The following is a 20,375-nucleotide window of genomic DNA, read 5'->3' as shown; positions in this document are numbered from 1 at the left end:
GCCAGCAACCCCGATTAAACCCAGCGAGTTAATTTTAAAAACAAAGAAATGATAAGCAACCATGAACAGGAGGAAGTTGTGCTGGGAAGAAGGGTTCCTGAGGAGTTGGGAGTGGTAGAAGAAAGAGAGACTGAAGGAGAAGGGTGACAAGTGCATCTACATCGTATGCGTGTTTGAAACTGTCCAAGTGTAAGGGAAACTGATGTCACCGTTGTGTTGTTCTCGGGGCTGGAAAGAGCTCAGTAGTTAAGAGTACTGGCTGCACTTACAGGGGCCTGGGTTAGGTTCCCAGCACCCATGTCACAGCTCACAATGCTAACTCCAGTCCCAGAGTACCCAATGCCCTCTTCTGGCCTTCAATGGCACCAGGCATGAATCTAGTACAGAGACGCACATGCAGCCCAAACACTCATACATATAAAATAAAAATGCATCTTTTTCCTTCACCCTGCTTCTTTTTTTTTTTTTTTTTTGTACTCCTTTTCCCTGTTTCTCATGGTCTTCACCCATAAACAGATTGGACCAGATGGAAAGGTTCTTTGTAGATCTTTAAGTTAATGACTCAATATTTAAATGACTTGCAAGTTCACACTGAATTAATAGTTTGGTAATCAAACACATCTTCTACTGTAGTGTTTTTAAATTTCAGGCTCCAGGGGTAAACATACCATTTTACATTATAAATTTTAAAAATATAAAACAGTGGCTATTTTTTATTTTATTATTTTATGTGCATTTGCCTGCATGGATACACACACACACACACACACACACACACACACACACACACACAATGACAAAATGTGTATGCCTGGTGCCCTAAGAGGTTAGAAAAGAATGTCAGACCTTTTGGGCTGAAGTCACAGTTATACATTGACATGGAGCTGCTGATAAATGAACCTGGGTCCTCTGTAAATGTAACAAGTACTCTTAACTGAGAAGCCAACTCTCCAGTCCAACGTGGCTATTTTTGAGTTTGAGTTTATCTTAGTTTTTAAAGAACAGTTTCCTGAAAAAGATTTTGTTTACAATCCCCACAAGTACTTCATACCCGAATAACAACAACAAAATACATAGTTTTCATTGGTATTTTTGTAGATTATTTCTAACAGTCAAAATATAATTAAGTCAACATATAATCAAGGGGAAGTACTTAAACAAAAAAGTTGTATAAGATATAGGCAAAAGCATTGGGTTTCATGAAACCCTTGAAATGACCTAAAGAGCTATTGCTGTTCCCGTGACAGGTAACAGGCCTCTCCCGGGCAATGATGAAATGACAGGGCCTGCACAGGAGTCTTTCAGCTGTTCCCTTTTCATGGTTATAAAGAAGCAGCATGAGTCTTTCTCAACCTCAAAATTAATGTGATGTCATAAAAATAAAACCTGAATTACTTAGTTTGTGAACAAATAGTAAATAGGAGGTTGCAGAGAGAACACATAAAATATCTTTGATGTTCAAGAAGAGAAAGATTTGGCTATTTGATAATGAAAGAACCAGAAAATGGTTTTATGGTGATTTCCAACTATTTAAACACTTTTAAAATCAATCTTTTACACACACACACACACACAGAATTATTTTCAAGGAACAGAGAAAATTCCTCAAAGGTATAAATAGCAGGTCTTTCACAAAGACTAATTTTAGTTTCAACAATTACCTCCTTTCTTAAATCTTTTTCTTTAGTCTAATAAGTTCTTCATGTTTAAAGTAAAACACTCAAGCTCAAGGGAGAATTAATAAATTCATAATTTTTTTAAAGTATTCTGTTTCAAAATAAGAACAATTATTCAAATAAGTCAGGACATCAATAAATTTCTAAAATAATTGTGTGTATATACATGTATGTATGTGTAGGCGAAATGAGCCATCCTTTAAAGGACAGGACAGGATGACAACATCTGTTTACATTTCAGGTAACTGTACAAAGCAATGTTCTAGTCACACTTTGGGAAACCCACTATAGCCATGAGGAACAGACAGCCAGTCTATAAAGGCGTCTCAGGCTCCAGCGGCTTGGCTGAAAGGCTCTCTTCCATACTTGGAAACTCATTAGCATTATATAAAACGCCATATCTGACGTGCTGCGTAACCAAGGTTGTGGTTATTCTTTATACAGCATCTAAAATTTCACACTCCATCAGCACATGTTCAGGCCATTTTATCTTGGCAATTAATTTATTATTTTTCAGAACACAGTGAAGCCTTGTTTTCAAGTCATTCATAACTTTATAAATCAGTCTTGCACATGAAACCCAGGCATCTGTGAACCGTAGAAAATCCTTGCACTAGGGAGATTAAGCTCCTGACACCTTTGCTGATTAATAATCATGGAAAGAATAAGATCAGAAACAAAATAAATGATCATTTAATAGAGAAGTGCCCAAACAGCCCTCTAACTTACATATTCCATCATGTTGTTCGTCTCACATTTCCTTTTGCTCAGTCTCCAGTGCAAGCACAGCTAGACGTGAGGATGCAAAAGAAGAGAAATGAGCTCCACTTTCCTGGGCACAAGACTCCCCCATTCGTCCACCTTTCATATTTTCAGTCCAACAAAAGCATCTGTTTCCATACTGTGCAATTCAGACCCAACAGTACGAAGCTGCTCCCCGCAGGACTCACCTTGTGGTATAACCTATTGTTTTCCCATTCTAATAACTTCTCAATCGATCTTCGTGTCTGGAAGACAAATGAGGGGAGAGTTTACTCTTGACTGGTTTTAGAAAAGCTGTTTTGCAGCTGCTTTTTGTGTGAAAGGGGAAGAAGTATAAATTCACGACAAAGCAAGAGTGGTCTGTATTCTCCATGGTCTAGCCCTAAGCAGCAACCTCATCACAAACAGCTTTGAATTTTTTTAAATATATATCATATGTTTTTAAAGTACTTTACACTTACTAGCTTCTGATTTAAAACTATTAGCCTTAAAAGCAAATATCATTTGCCAAATTTAAATTTAAACCCCTACTTCTTTAGGAAACATTTTGCACTATTTAAATAGTAATGAACATTCTTTAATCTCTATTTTTTAAAACAATAATAATTTAAACATTAGATAACAAAAAACATTTGGCCTTTAGGGTAAGTCTAAAAACACTAATAACTGAAGGTTAATAAAGAAGGAAACGAGCTACAAAACCAAACCAATTCTAGGACTAGCCGAGAAAACCAGTGTGCTGGTTAGTGCAGTTTTCAAACAGAGCCAAATCTTATTTAAAGCAAGACAAAAGTAGTGTCTGAGACTAAAATCTAATTCGTAATCCCCTAGTACTGTTTCAGTACTGTGTCAGTTGAGCAGCTTACTTCCCCAGGGTGCTGCAATGCAGACTGCACAGACAGCATGGACTTGGGACTGTGAATGAGGAGCTAACGTGGAGCCAGGTGACAGGATGAAACTAACCCTCACTCTGCAGGTGTGGAGAGATGGCACAAACGCCACAGGATCAACTGCACCGTGTGCACATGTGGCTTAAAGGAGGCGATGGCCACTGATTTTGAATGTGACTAAGTAAACAATAATATATATTGTATATTTGCATATTATAAATAAGTAAATAGGTAAGTAAGTAAGTACTGAGAATTATATAAAAGCAAGAATGAGTGAGGTGAAAAACTGGTAGGAACAAGCTGGTTTTAAAGACTGCTACATAAAAACATTAGGATTGATTTAGTCTCTCCTAGTCCAGTCCCACCATTACATACGCTTTGGCATGCTCAACAGCTATAGTCACCAAAGTCACATAGATGCCAATTATAATTCATAGCTACCAACAAATTACCACAAGTGGTTATATTTTTCAATTTTATGTCGCAAAAATAAGAAAATCAACTACTTTCTGACAATAATATGTCAATGACTAATTTATTACAGGTTTTGAACAGTCTTTTGGCAAGAATTTTAAAGAAAAAGTGCCCTTGTTAGCAGTGATCAGCAGCCCTCACTTGTTTCTTTGTAAGATAGCCTTTTAGAGGCAGCTCTCCTTTTAAATGAAAATAGGGCAGCAGTTATGGTCACACTTTTTGTTAATTTAGTTGCCAGTCAGCCCCAAATCAAAAGAAAATAAGGCTGCAGAGTGTAATTAACATTCAGTTCAGTCGTTGTGTCCCTTGTCTAGCCCCCAAGCTTTGTTAAAATTGCCATCTGAATGCTGAAGGCTGTAGGGAAATCGATTTGATTCTAATCGCACCATGAAAAGAACATGATCTAACTGCTTTCAGCCCTCCGTAAATCTGTACTAGGTCTTTAGCACAATGCAACTTCCAATTTAAAAAGCACTGAATGTCTCGTCAATGACTTTGTGAAGAAAAAAGAACAAGGAGCAGACATAAAAATTCCAATAGTTGTTTAAGCATTAAAGTTCATTTGCATCACAGCGAACCTGAAAAGGGCTGACCTCTCAAACCGCCTCTCAGGTCTATGAAGTTGTAGCCTTGACAAGCTCTCATTGACAGAGCTCATTGACTCTGAAAGGCTACTCTATCAATGGTGAAAAATGGCAATAGGTTCTCCTATGAGCAGGCATCTGCCTGCCCACCCGCTGCTAAACCAATGGTAAAACCATTTCAAAACCTGAATCCACCTTGTAATCTTTCTTTCTAGGATCTTTTAATAATAGATTAAGATTACTATACAATTTGAGGTTTTACTTTTACTGATGGTTTAAAAGGGGATGGGGGAAGTTAAAGAAATAGGGTAGGAAGAAGTAGTTTTTGAAGTCTGTTGTTTAATATTAAAATTATATAAAAATAGTTCCTAAAAACTTAACTACATTCTGCAAATATTTATTACTCAAAGGGGTTTTTACCATACCATCAAGTTATCAGACATTAAGTGATGCTAGACAGTGAGAACATCCCATCATCATATATATACACATGACAGTCATACATACATATACACGTACACATGGCAGTCATACATACATATACACGTACACATGGCAGTCATACATACATATACACGTACACATGGCAGTCATACATACATATACATGTACACATGACAATCATACATACATATACACGTACACATGGCATTTACCAATTTAAAAGTATTAACTTTTCCTTATATCAACTACTGTACCAATATTTGTGTAAGAGATAATTACAAAGCATGAATCTGAAATTCTAAAATATTTAAGTAGGAACTTTGCGCTTATTCTTTGCCTCTAATTAGGAGTTTAATGATAGGGTTGGATATAAATAATTGTAACCAACAATATTACCAATTCTAAAGCAAACATTTGCTATGCCTAGTCTGTATAATCATGTAAATATCCAATTTTTCTATGCTGCTGGAGTATGAAGCAAAGCTGTGAATCAGCGCTTTCGGTCAGACTTCTCTCCTGCCTGTCTGACAGGTGACGAAGGCTCCATCCATCACTGCACTTGACACAGTGGCACTGACAGCGAGGGGCAGGTGAGAACACACAAAGCCAGGAGGGATCTGGATCTGAGTACAGCATTCCTAGCACACTAAGGTGACAAGCAGAGTGATTCTAGTAATATTTTTTTTTTTAAAAAAAGAAACTGCCACAAATTATTTGTTACTAACAACAAAAGATCAAATTAAATGGAAGAAAAAAAAGGTTTAACCATAAAGAGTGTTTCATACTATGCAATTATTTTTAGTTCACAAAATCAAAATATATTTTCAGGGTGAAGTACAATACCAATTTGGCAGATAGTGGGGAAAATACGACATTTCAGTATTATGAAAGCTATTTCAAAGCTTTTAAACTTCAGTGAGAAGAAAGCACATTTTAATTACAGTCATCTAGAAATAAAAGTTAAGAGTTTATGTCCACAGGGTTGTCAGATAGCTATTCTAATGAAATATAAAATTCAACACAGCCAACCCTATTATCTATTAACTAGACCAGCCAATCTAATCATATAAATACTTGTCATTTAGTTTTAAGTGATTATACTGCTTTGCAAATTCAAAATATTTTAAGTTAATATGGATCAGAAAAATACACAAATCATGAAAAATGAAATACCAACAAAACATTCTTCTAGGCCACCTTCTAAAAATAAGTCATATTAACTTTCTTAAAAGAATGTAGTGCTTGAGAAAAACACGATTGATAACCATGGGAACTAAAAAATCTTCTATTTAGCTGAAAGAACAGGAGAAAGGGCAGTGCAGGCAGGCTTCAGTACAAAGTTCCCTACAGTGGCCTTAATCCTTTTCAATACTCACACCCTGGGGTGGACAGACAGGTTAGCAGTTCTTTACCATGAATCCCCAGGCCTTTTTGCCTAGGCTGCCAACAAGAAACCTACTTTTATCACATGGAGTCTTGAGTTAAAAGGACCGAGACCACCAGCTTACACCATGTAAGCAAAACAAGTCTTTGTGAGATGCTCCCACGCAGTGAACCTGACAGAGAATGCCAGCGCCCAGCATCTAGAGCCGTCAACCTTCCTCATCAGAGCCATTTGCGACAATTTTAAACAATAATTATTAACACATTTTTCATTTCAACATCTTTACAGTTATATTTTTCTCACTGTTAGCTAGTTCTAATACAGTTGCTTGGCTATACAAAAGTGACTAAAATTCAAAAATATTTCAATTACTGAACAGGCAGTGTAGTTAAGCATTTGGCTTTATTTCGGTTGCCTTTGATACAAATTTTTGATAGACTGTGGAAAGAGTCAGAAAATAAAAATTACAAAAGAAAAAAAAGATTAGAATTCATAAGATGACTAAGAAGATGATTAATCAACAATAGTAAATATGGCATACAGTTTTCACTTCTAAAGAAGTTTTAATTACATTAAAGTAATTTAAATGTAAGCCTAAAATAGCAAAACATAAAACACAAAAGTATTACTAAAATAGAAAAATTAAGACTTCCTCAAAATTCAATTTTGATATACTATCAGGCCTTTTGTTACTGGCCCTAAATGTTCTGCCCTCTGCCATATACAAGTTCACATTCTCAGCCACTAAACAGAAGAAAGTTTTCCAGAACAAGGAACCAGTTAGATAGTTGCTTGGGGAAAAAAATGGTTTTTAAAATTTTTACAACCATTTACAAAAAGTTCAACAACTTAAACCTGCAATTAAAATTTATTTGAACTAGATTTGTTCATTATAACAAACAATTTCAAGGCAAATTTCAAATGTTCACAGTCTTATTTAAAACATTTTGAAATTCAAACTGCTAAGTTTGTAATTCATCAATTAAGAATTAACTAGAATAATACCACTAAAGCACTTGTGGTTTTATTTTTAACCCTTATGTGTTTTTCAAATAAGGATTTGTGCTTATGCGTTTATACAAATGGAACTGTAGAAATAAGTGAGACAACAATGGTTTTGAGGCTTTCAGAAGGAAACTGTACATAATCTGGAGTGAATTATTTCAACTTAAAGAGACAATTAAGTGATTCATTTCTGTTTGCTCTGGATTAATGTTAAATCCCACATGCCAGTGATAAGCAGAAAACGAAAAAGTATATCTCAGTATGATTACACATACAAAACCTGGAATGTGCCAAGATAAACAAAAATATGAACTGATTCCTCAAAGAAGAGTTCTTTCCTATATGTGAAAACTCCTCTAAAAATCTACATATGAACACTGACTTTCAAATAGTGTAGCCACAGTAAGGCCACCTTGCCCAGCGGTTGGACATGCCCTGGGGCAGTTAGATGGGGAGACCCCAACAACCAGAGACAGGTGCCCAGCAGGACACTCAGGATGACTGTAAAGGAGTTCAGTAATGCACAGTCCATAACATTTCATCAGGTTAGCAAGTGAATCTTATTTTTTTTAAAGGTTATACTGGTACTTTATGAATAATGAAAGTTTTGAACTTTTTCCAGAAAAGGACACATGAACACATTCATATATAAAATGCTGTGCAAAATTTTAAGAAAATTGATATTTGAGAATAATATTTGAAAAAATTCCTTGGTAAGATTTTTTTAAACTGAAATTTAATTTCAGGTAACAGCAGAAAATTAGAAAAACTTCAAAAGTCAAATAACTTTCATTAAGACAAAAATGCCATTAAGGAGTTGCAGGTTTTGTTCTGTCTTAGAACTGACAGTGAGGAAAGGCTGACAAACTCAAGGCGCTGCTGACTGCCTGCAGTAAACGACAGGAGCAGCAGGGCTGGGGGCAGCAAGGGCCGGCTGTCACTCAGTCTGACCAGCTAGGTGCTTTCCTCCAACAAGACTATTAGGCAGCTTGAATAACTTTCATTTTACATACAAAAATGGAATCTTTAGGACAAGGAACTTAAAGCTACAGTGAACACAGTGGTGCTGTGATCTGAAGCCAAGGTCATATTCTAGAGCTACCAACCTCATGTCCTTTCCACCACAGGACAGAACTATGAATATGTAAAGAATATGTCTCTGAAGCTATTCTAACAGAAATGCCAACTATTACATGCAAGTTACCTAAGCTACTAACCAGGCTATCAGCATTAAATAACCAACTCAAACTAAAAGTATGATTAATAAAGTCGAGAAAATAGAAGAGAAAAATGAATGAAAACAGAACTTCAGAAGAGAACAGAAATGTATAAAACCATATGGACATCCTAAGGACTGTACAATATTTGATAGTAAAAATGTACTGGTTATCCGTCAACTGAACACAAAAGAGAGACCACAACTTTCTACAAGCCACCATGTCAACAATATCATACTGAGACACATGTTGAAATCACAAATGCTGAGTTTTAAGCGTTCAGTAAGTAGTGTAACTGGTGTCTTACAGATGCATTTCAATCTGAGAGCTAGGAAAATGGTTCCCTTGGTAAAGTGCTGTAAGATTCCAATAACACTATTAAACATTTACAATAATTTTACTTAATTAAAAACAGATGATAAAAACTGGACATGGAGCCGGGCAGTGGTGGCGCACACCTTTATCCCAGCACTTGGAAGGCAGAGGCAGGCAGATTTCTAAGTTCGAGGCCAGCCTGGTCTACAGAGTGAGTTCCAGGGCAGCCAGGGCTACACAGAGAAACCATGTCTCGAAAAAAACCAAAACCAAAACCAAAACAAACAAACAAAAAAACTGGACAAGTTAATGAACTAAATATTCCAGCACTGAGGAGGCTGAAGCGGCAGTGTAGGCCAGCCTGGGCTCTATAATAAAACTCCATCCCAAAGCATCAGTACTATCCACAGGAATACCTAAGTTATGTAAGAGCCACGTCCTTTAAAATGAAGCAACGGTAAATACGCTGTTCAGATACAAACAGTCTTTTATAATAGTACTTTTCTGTACAAATTTAAGACTTCAAAAAAAATCTCAAATAAGATTTTAAAACTACTGTTTCTCTTGCATTTTAGGCTGAGAAGATAATAAGGGAAGAGCAGAACCCCCAGAGCCCACACCCAGAGTTAGATATGGAGCACTCCCCATCCTTCAGTTTGGCCTCCTGTTCCTCTTGCACTAAATTATCATTACATGGCATTCTCAATCTCTGCTTTCTCTCTGAGATGATTTTTATTATTTTGAATTATGTGTAGATGCATGCATCTGTATCTGGGCATGTGCACATGAGTGCAGGTGCCTGAAGAAACCAGAGTCATTGGTTCCCCTAGACTTTATTCCCCAGACAGCTCCACTAATAGGTAATGGGAACTGAACTCAAGTCCTTTGGAAGAGCACAAGTGCTTTTAATGGCTGAGTCTTCTCTGCAGCCCACACTCACCTCTGTATGAGTTTGCTTTGTTTTTATAAGATTTTGCAAGTTTTTTAAAAAAGACAGAATTGGGGGGGAGGGTGCTTCCCAGGAAAGCATGCATGCTTACCGTCATAAGAACCTGTGCTTGTTTAAATAAAAACATAAGGCCATCAGAGGCTCATACATTTGAAGGCTCAGTCACCAGGGAATGGCCTTGCTTGAGAAGGATTGGGAGGTGTAGCCTTGTGGGAGTAAGTATGACTTTGTTGGAGAAGTGTGTAGCCGGGGGTAGACCCTGAGGTTTCAAAAGGCCACACCAGATCCAGTCAGTTTCAGTCTTAGCCGTTCTCAGCACTATACACACAATTCAAATCAGAAGAAGCTCTCCGCTATTTCTCCAGTGCCTCAACTGCTAGCCACCAGGCTCCCAGCCATGATGACAATGAACTAAAAAGCCTTTGAAACCTGCTAGTCCCTAAGTAATGTTTTCTTTTACAAGAGTTGCTTTGGTCATGGTGTCTCTTCACAGAAATGGAACAGTAACTAAGACAGAGTCCAAGAATTCCTAAACCAAGCATTATAAAGTAAAACAAAGCCAGGTATAGTGGTATGCATCTATAATCCCAGCATTTAGGAAGATACAAAGATTGGAAATTCAAGGCCAATCTGTAGTATCTGAACTACGCAAGGCTATTTATTTATTTAAAACAAACTAAGTTGTAGTTTATTGGAATCGAAGGCATGCACAAAGCCTTAGATTCCATCTCAAGCCCTGCAAAAATAAAAAAATAAAAGCAAGCATAAAAAAATGACAGAAGCAAAAGCCATGACTAACTCTTAAGTTGTCTCAGATCATAGTCTGTCTCAGATCATAGTCCGTCACTGAGCGAAGTCGGCAGAAACATGGAAGTGGGAACTGGAGGGAAAGCCAGGGAGTGCTGCTTACTGGCTCACCGCATAGCTTGCTCAGCCTTCCTTATACCACCCAAGACCACCTGCCCAGTGGTAGTGCAGCCCCCAGTGACCTATACTCTCCCATATCAATCATCAATAAATAAAATGCCCTCACACACTTGCCAACAGGCAAATCTTATTATAGAGATATTCTCAGTTGGGTCCCATTTCCCAAATGACTCTAGCTTGTGTCAAGTTGACATAAAACCAACCAACATAATAGCAAAACTTTGTCTCAAAAATAAAATATCTGAAGGCTGGTATCACCCACTCCAGGTAGAAGCTAATGGGAAAGGACAGACTTTCCTCCTGAAAGACGGAGGTAGAAACCAGGGGGGGGAGGAGGGGGGGGAGGATGAACACTCTTTTGTCTTCCTGTTTTAACAGCATACTGGTCTACAGAGCTGTGGCTATGGCTGTGAGAGTGCTTTATTTCTTCCTCTGTTACTCAAACACGATCTTCTCTAGCACATCTACTCTTTCCAACTCCACCAATGTCAAACCTCCAAGTCTTTGGTTGTGGTTGCTAGTTTCTCCTAAGAGACCACGCACAAAATGTCCAGTGTTGAGTTTGAGAATTGCCCAGTGATACAGGAGAAAAAGGAGGGAGAACACATGGAGTTGGGTGGGTAGAATGATGGGGAGAAGATAAAAGAGTTGGGGGAAGGTAAAAAAAAAAAATCAAAATACATTGTACAAAAAATGTAAGTAAGAAATCTTTTAAAATTTTGTTTTTAATTATGGGGAGCTAGCCCATGAATGTGTGTGCTGAGTACAGGTGGCAATGAAGGCCACAGAGGGCCACGGATTCCCTGGTGCTGGAATGACAAGTGGCTATGAGCTGCCTGACATAGGTGCTGGGTCCTCTGCTCTTAACCACTGAGCCATCTCTCCAGCCCCTGAAACCCTTTCTTCCTCAATGAAAACTTGCCCTGTGCTATCATCTCCCACAATAAGGCTTTAATATATAATTTCTGTCTTTACATTGAGGACCCCAGTCTACAATGAACTATTTTCCAAGTACCAATAAGGCTCAGGATCTTCACAGGACCAAGAGTGTTGACACTGTTGCAGGGGAGACATCTCTTTACAGGACATGATACATAGACAAACACAAGGCAAACTTTACTCATACACATAAAACCTCAAAAAAGGCAGTTGTAACTGTTAACAAGCTGAACTTAATATTTACATGTAAAAACTAATCAAAAAAAATCTTGAAAAATAAAAAACTTCCAGGGCTAGAGATGTAGCTCAGCTGATAGAGCCCTGACTCAGGCGCATCAAGCAGGGCGGCCCCGGAGCCTAATAAACACATGCCTGCACTTCCTGCACTGGGGCAGTGAAAGCAAGGAGATCAGAGCGTTTGGTCATGTTCTGCTACACTAGTCTGGGCCACATGAGACCCCAACTCAAGGGGTGGGGGAAATGACACACAAATTTGCAAGAGTCACATCACTGAACATTATGCTAAAGTAAATAAAAACAGTGTGATAGTAAGGTTAAGATCAACACCAATGGAACATAATGAAACCCAAAAAGAAACTCATACAATTATGACTTATACATTTGGCATATGACCTAGTGAGTCATATGCCAAAACATGAACTTTGACCTCCTCTCCTTGTCTTACCTATATAAAATATGGGAGAGATCAAAATCATGTTACATTAGGCAAAATAGTAGACATGATAGTAAAGGCACAATTTTTTTCTTTCTTTCTTTTTTTCTTTTTCTTTTTGGAAACAAAAATTCACTATGAAGCCCTGGCTGGCCTGAACTTACAATATAGACCAGGCTGGCCTTGAACTCACAGAGATGCAAGCCCCTGCCTAATACTAGGATTTGTGAGCCTGGCATAAAAGCACAATTTTTTAAGTGATAAACTAGACCACCAAATCCAAAACTTCAGCTCTGCCAAAGACATTGCCAAGAAACTAGAAAAGCCAGGCTATATACTAGAACAATAATCCTGACACAGACCTAAGGAGGTACTTACATCAGAATTATATTAAATATTCTTACGCCTGGCAGTGTAGGACATGCTTTATTTATATTGCCAACACTCCAAAGGCCGAGGCAAGATAATACTACGTTCAAGCCTCAGTACAGGTTACATAATGAGATACTATCCAAATTCAACAAAGAAAACAACCATTTTAAAAAGTCAGAGATTCAAGGTTGGAGAGATGGTTCACAGGTTAAGAGCACTTACTGTTTTTGCAGAGGACTGGGGTTCAATTCAAAGTACCCACAATGAGGCTCACAACCACATGTAACTTTGTTCTGACGCCCTCTTCTTGCCTCCATAGGCTCATGAATGCATGTGGTACACATAACCCACACAGGCACACAGAGAGACACATATACACACAAATAATAAAAGAACGTTTTAAATATTCTTTTACATTCTTTGCCCTGCTCCCTCTTCAATGCTGGGGTTCAAAGACAGGTTATTCTGAATGCTAAGTAAGCACTCCATCACTTTAAAAAATAAAAATCTCATACCAACAAATAACCACTTTTAAACAGGCAAGATGCCCTTTCCTCCATCTTGGAGTCATGAGGTCTGCTGAGAAAAGGACTTGGAAAGGCAAATATGTCTAGAAGCCTCCAAGGCTCTTATTTGTTAGCTGCTGGTATGGAGTCTCCAAAACCAAAGGGCCTACACAGATGGTCTACAATAAAAAGTATTTATGTCCAAGGTGAAATCAAATTCTACTTGGGTAAAAGATACAATTTATTCAAAGCAAACAATAACATAATCCTCCTGGTGACAAACTGAGAAAAACCAGTATAATTTGGGATTATCAGAGTCCAACAGTGGCATAGATTGTGTCAAATTCCAAAGTAACCTTCCTGCTTTCTGCTAAAATCTTGAGAAAATCTGTGTGATGCTACATCCTTAAGGATTTAAACTAATGACAAGTAGATAAATAAAAGTAGGTTCATGCTCAATAAATAAATAAATAAATAAATAAATAAATAAATAAATAAGAGGGCTGAGTGTGGTGGCATCACCTTTAACTCCATGTGCTGGCGTGGGAGTTGAGTCAAAAGCAGGTAGATCTTTCTGAGTCTGAGGTCAGTCAGAGTTATACTGTAAGATGCCATGTTAAAAACAGGGGGAAGAGGGCAATTTGTTTCAACTCTTTCATTTCCTACTTTGTTTTTGCGGTGCTACAGGCTGAAAACCTTGCACATAGTAGGAACTGTACCACTGAGAAACACTTCACAGCCCTCAAATACTAAAAAGGAGCACGTACAAGTAACAAATAAACACAGTATCATTATTTAACAAAGGCCCGGCAACTAGACAAACCATGATATATCCATCAGAACAGCACTTGTAAACACTACCCAGCCCTGGCAAGGACAGAATGACTACAACTCCACACAATGCTTGTGTGGATGCAAAATTACTTGCCACTTTGTAAAAGAGGTTTTTTTTTTTTTTTTTTTTAACAAGTTTCTCTTAAAATAAAGCACACAATTACTACGTGACCCAGTAATCCCACTTTTATATTACATGAAAATAAAACAAGCCTTACTCAGAATCAATAAAACCACACACAATCCAATATCTTCCAACTGACAATGGATAAACCAACTGTGAAAGGTTCATCCACACTGGAGAAGAAAAAGTAAAAACTGCTCACAATGGAAAAGGGAATAAACCACTAATAAATAAAACAAGAAAGATACATTTCAAATGTGCTGAGCTAAAACAAAGACGTCAGGATCAAAGGCTACATAAGCTAGATAATTTCACTGATACAATACTCTAGAAGACAAACATATACGGATAGGTAGATCAGTGACCATTAGTACAGAAGAAATGCCGTGTACCTTGATTGTAAATAGCTTTGTAATGTTGCATTCATAAACATTCTAAAGCATTACACTGAAACTTTATTTCTTTTAAATTATAAAAGATAATTCTCAAAAACTAAGGTATTATTAAAAGAAAGGCAATCTAGAAGACATAAAAATAATAACAGATTGTTGACAGACTGTGGAACAAGATCTATGTAAAAGGGGAACCAAGCTGGAGAAAGGGCTTTTTTTGGTGGGGGTTTGGGGGTTGTTGTTCTGTTTGAGACAAAGTGTCACAATACAGCCCTAGCTGGCCCCATTCTATGTAGGCCAAGCTAGCCTTGAACTCGGGAGATCTAACTGCCTCTGCCTCCTGAGTGCTGGGATAAAAGGTGTGTATCACCACCTAGCATCAAGTTTTAAAGGCAAAGTAATTTAATTACTTAAATTAGTAATTATGGTGAGGAAGATGGTGAGCTTTAAATTGCATAATAAAGTATATTTTTGGTCCTGACTTATATTGGAGTCAGAGACTATCACAGAAATGTAAAAAGATTCTGGGTCACAAATGCAGAGACAAGAGGGGTTCACAAGCTAAAGATCAGGCAGCACTCTAGTCCACTTTTTAAATTCTAATGTCAAGTAGGTTATATGTGTAGGTGAATAGGTGTGTATGCAGGTGTGTAGGTGTATAAGTATATATGTGTGTGTGTGTATGTATTTGCGTGTCATACTGGGCAATCAAACAATGGACCTTGCAATCTTGGTCAAGTGTCTTACCACTGAACTACATCGCTACCCCTTCAATGCCTCTTAGTAAGGAATGCCTAGACAGGACTGTCAGAGTCCACGAAACTGACAGGAATAAAAATGCATCTTGATACTGACTGACTGATTGATTGACTGACTGATTGATTGACTGATTTTATGAGTACACTGTAGCTGTCTTCAGGCACAGCAGAAGAGGGCATCAGATCCCATTAGAGATAGTTGTGAGCCACCATGTGGTTGCTGGGAATTGAACTCAGGACCTCCAGAAGAGCAGTCAGTGCCCTTAACAGCTGAGCCATCTCTCCAACCGTACATCTTGATTTTTAACCTCTAGTTGAAATGCATTTCATCAGTTATCAATGTGAACACTAACTATAGTGACCTAACAGGAATGATGTTTTGATTACTTGTAGAAATCTTAGATTCTTTCCATCAGACCAGATTACCAGGGAACTGCTATCTTATTTCATATGTGTTAATAAAGAACAATTTGATAAACTTATTTTAAAGCATTTTAGGTTTCTTAGTTGTTTTGTGGCACTTTGGTTTGTTTTAGAACAAACAAAGTCTATTTTTATCTGGCAGGAAAGTGCACACTTAGAGTAAGCATGGAGCAAGCCAAGATGGAGGGACAAGTCCCTCAAAGCTAGCCCTAGAGTTCTGGTCTACCATCTGTCTTCCTCTTGCCTGCACTGTAGGGTAGGCACTTTCCTGGAATAGGAAGAGGCTTCATAGACACCATCCTTACCTACAGTTCATTCTGTTACAATAGATGCCTAGGACTTCATATAAAAGTGTAAATACTACAAAGTTGAACGTGCTGGAGGAAAGAGCAAGAATTCCTTACTATATCTTCAGGAAGGGGCCCCACAGAAGCCAAAAGGAACCTGCTGAGAGCAGTTGTTTTTCAGAGGTCTGTCCTTCCTCTGCTCCGCTTACTTTGGCTGTCTCATACCCCACCTGCAGGCACTCATTTCTACTCCTAGTACTGGTTTTAACCCTATCATTTCCCCTTCAAACCCCTAGGATTTGAGATTCAACTCATTAGCTGCTTCTGCTATAGGGGGTGGGGTGGGGAGACGTCACTTGGTTGGGTTCTCCCTGAGTCTTGTTATGAGGAGAAGACTAAATGGGACATCCAGGATGGATGGGCCTGGAGTATATTGTAGCTTTTGTCTTCTTTTATGAAATCCTCCTTTCCTAGTTCTCAGTGAAGACATTCGCAGCCTGCACATTACCAGCAGGTTGTCACTGCAATCACTGAACAGCATTTTACATGTCTTCAAAGAGTTTCCAGTTTCTTATTTTAGTTGTTTGATACCTAATTGGTTTTTGTAATCTAAACTATTGTTTAATGTAGTGTTTAGACTATACTAAATGTTATACTAAGATAGTATTTATAGGCTATAGTAACTACCAGAGTGATCTGTGACAATGAAGGGTCAGAAATTCCTGATATCCTGTCCCCATCTTACAAAGGTGTTCTAGTACTCTACATACATTCATGACATGGTACAGAGAAGTTTATATTCAAGGCAGGGAAATATATAGAGAACTATATGGTGTTCACTTCTGTTTTTTAAATATGGCATCCACATATTAAAATATCTTTTATTATTCATTTAAAAAGTAAAAGAAAAGAAGGGGGAAGGAAGGAGGGAGGGAAAGAAAGAAAAGAAAAGATCAGATCAGATCTCAAAATCAAGGCCAGATTCAAAAGGCAAAGGCCACCCCAGTCACATGAACTGGACAGACAACAGTAAGGCCTGAACTCAGGAAGGCAGTGAGAAAGAGGACCTAAAGAAGACCGGAAAATCCAACTGTGGATCCAAACACTGTCAGACAGTTTGTGTGGCCTAGAGACAAGAATTATGGGGGTAAAAATTCTCTAAGAAAGTAGGGACGGCAAAAATTTCAGCTACACAAGCTCAATGGCCTGAGATTCATCCTGAAAACCATTTAAAGGCAGAAGAGAACTAACTCCACAATGTCGTCCTTTGGCCTTTACACACTTGCTGCAGTGCTTGCACCTCCTCCATTCAACACACAAATAATAAAAATTTTTATAAGAAATATAAATATTTTCAATATTATAAAAAATAATACACAATTCTATTATAAAAGTATCATTTCCTTTCTAGCAACAAATCAGCTCAAGAATTTTTGGTGGAATATACCTCTAACTTTATAAAAGAAATCAAGTAACAGATTAAATGTGGTTTCCTCATTTCCTTGCTATTATTTAACACAAAAATTAAATGTTTCCACAGAAAAACATTCATGCCAACTTGGTTGACACCTGCCTCCTCCTTTAATTTTCCAGGCTGGCCTTAACTTGCTATGTAGCAGATTCACAATCCTCCTGTCTCAGCCTGAGTGCTAGGATTTCATACCTGAGTTACCCCACATGGCTGAATATTGCATCAATTTCACACGTGTAAGTATAATATTTAAAATAACAAACACAAAGGTGCTATGTTGGCATGGTAGCACATGCCTAGAGCATTTGGGAGGCAGAGGCAGGCAGAGCTCTTAGTTCAAGGCTAACCTGATACATACAGTGAGTTTCAGCTAGTCAAGTTCAGGGAATAAGACAATGACTTCAAAAAAACAAACAAAAAAACAACGTTTAATTTATATTATTTTGGCATATCTATAACTAACATCTTGGAACTTTTTCATTATGAGCAGTGAAGATTAGATCAGTTAGGTCTTCAGATTATTTTTCCTAATCAGAGTCGGTGTATATTCATCATAGAGAAACTGTAAAGTACAAAAATAAAATAACCCGCATTATTTTAGTAAGCATTTTATCTCCTCTACAGGTGTTCTCATAGTATTAGTAGTAATATTAGTCACTCTTTACTGACAACTTCTGTTATGGGTTGGATTTGAAGTTCCCCCTCCAGAAGCTAGTATGTTAGGGGATAGAGAAGTGATTCAGTGTTTGGGAGTACTAGCTGCTCTCACAGAAAACCAGGGTTCAATTCCCAGGACCCACTGGCATCTGTAACTACTTCCAGGGAGTCTGACACTCTCTTCTAGTGTGGAGAGACAACAGATGTTCAAGTAACAAACATGAATGCATACAGAACACAGATGTACGTAATATGACATTTAAAAGTAAAGGAGAGTGGTAAGATTATGAACAGTTGACAGCAGAGCTGGGGAGAGTGTACACTGGAAGGTGACTTGGACCACAAGGAATACGACCTATGCAACAGACTAAGTCACTCACAGATTCCTTTTTTGTTTGTTTTGTTTTGTTTTATGGATTTGGATTTTTTGAGACAGGGTTTCTCTGTGTACCCCTGGCTGTCCTGGAACTCACTCTATAGACCAGGCTGGCCTCGAATTCAGAAATCCGCCTGCCTCTGCCTCCCAGAGTGCTGGGATTACAGGCGTGCACTGTAATCCATACCCGGCTCACTCAGAGATTCCAAATATGAAGGTGTTTTAGAGAGTGGTTCAAATGTCTAGACACAGAACCTAGTGAAATGGGAAGGCCGTCCTCTGCTCTCAGGGCTACAGCTTGTTCCAATCTCCTCCTTCCCTCCCTGACACCTGGTGGCATGAGACACACAGCTCTGCTCAGCCACCATCATGTTTTTGCTTGCTCAGGCAGAGAAGCAATGGAGGCAGCACAGCAGTGCGTGGACTAAAACCTCTAAAACCATGTGCCAAAGTACATAGCTCTTCCTTTAAACTGTTTCTTGTACTTAAAACAGCATTGAAGCTGACAGAATTTCTCATAAGCTGTTCAGTCAAGAGCTTTATAAATACTATTTTATTGTATCCTTACAACAGTTCTATTCAAATCACAGGTAAATATTATCATTTTATAACTGTATCAATCAGATTTAAAGAGGTTAAGAAGTATGTCCATGGACACAGAAATAAATGGTACCATTCTAGTCCGTATTTAATGTATACAGACATAGTGCTACACTCTTTGGCTATAGTTTCCTAATGCATAAAAATTATGAATAGTGTTACCCAGCTGTTTTATAATATTTGAATATATAATTTACTCAATTAATCCTGCTTTACTATATCAGATTATTTCTATATAATATTCAGAACAGTGTGGTTCATTCAACAGAAAAAGAAAAAGGTAAACAGGAGACTTGTTTCACACTTCTAAATGTAAATTAAAGATCAATTCAACTTACCCTTTTACTGAGGCAAATCACTGGCCACATACTGCACCCTAACGTGCAGCAGCAGCACAGGCAGCCACAGAGCAACCACCGCACGTTGACGGGAAGGTTCTTCCGAAGACAGCTGTTAACTCTGTTGATGCTGGCTTTGAATTCTTCAGGAGCTACCTAAAGGAAGGTAAGAAACATAACACTGAGATGCTGAGTGACAAAAAATGGTCTCAGCACACATTTTTCTTATTTCTATGAGAAACTAATTTGAGATATATAAATAGTAGATCAGTAAGAGAGATACTCACTTTTCCAGTTAAAGAAGAAGGGAATTCTGATTCAAATTTGTTGCTCAGTCCAAATCTGTTTTCAAAAAGAAAAAAATACGTTATTACATGTCACTGTACCAATAACACAGAAGCTTAAACCATCTCACTTAGAGGGGAGTGAACGGACTGCGGATCCCTCCACGGAGTGTCCGGGACAGAATGAAGGTCTAAGACACCCTTCGTGAGATACTATTCATAGGTTGTCATTAAGATAATCAAAATGAGTAAACTACAAGATGTAGCTTAGAGAGAGCTTCCCAGCAGAACCAAAACGTCATGAACTGATGAAGTACAACATTAAACAGCCAGCAGTATGTATGGAAAGAGGATGGTTTATTTCAGGAGCTACCTTAGCATCAAAGCATAACAGAGTAATCAGACAGCAAATTTTCTAGCTTTCACTGTTTTGAATTCCTACTGCATTTTGTCTTTTAAATACCAAGTTAGCAGTATCCACTTGCTTCAATTTATTTCACTCTGAACCAAAAATATTTGTTCAATGTTTATTTCCCTTACTTCTATACTGTAGTGCTATTTTTAAGAATAAAAATCTTAAAATAGAAACATTTTACAATAATATTGATTATAACATACGTAATAATGTATTACAGCTAAAGCATACACTAACTAGACAAGAAAGCCTATTAACCTACTTCCTGAACAACTACCTAGGACCTCTCCACTCTGGAT

General features: G+C 37.9%; 1 protein-coding gene across 1 annotated transcript in view; it reads right to left on the bottom strand.

Moving 5' to 3' along the window:
- Chic2 (cysteine rich hydrophobic domain 2) overlaps positions 1–20,375 on the bottom strand; it is a 42,295-nt gene that overhangs the window by 6,888 nt on the left and 15,032 nt on the right. The window contains exons 2-5 of the mRNA XM_052198435.1: positions 19,665–19,719; positions 19,378–19,533; positions 2,627–2,683; positions 2,406–2,465 (exon numbers count right to left, since the gene is read on the bottom strand). Of these exons, the coding sequence (XP_052054395.1) occupies positions 2,406–2,465; positions 2,627–2,683; positions 19,378–19,533; positions 19,665–19,719 (328 nt within the window). The remainder of the gene's footprint in view (positions 1–2,405; positions 2,466–2,626; positions 2,684–19,377; positions 19,534–19,664; positions 19,720–20,375) is intronic.

This window comes from Apodemus sylvaticus, chromosome 11 (assembly GCF_947179515.1).
Source record: "Apodemus sylvaticus chromosome 11, mApoSyl1.1, whole genome shotgun sequence".
Taxonomy (NCBI): Eukaryota; Metazoa; Chordata; class Mammalia; order Rodentia; family Muridae; genus Apodemus; species Apodemus sylvaticus.
The sequence above is the reverse complement of the archived record's forward strand: the minus strand, read 5'-3'. Positions and strand labels throughout refer to the sequence as shown.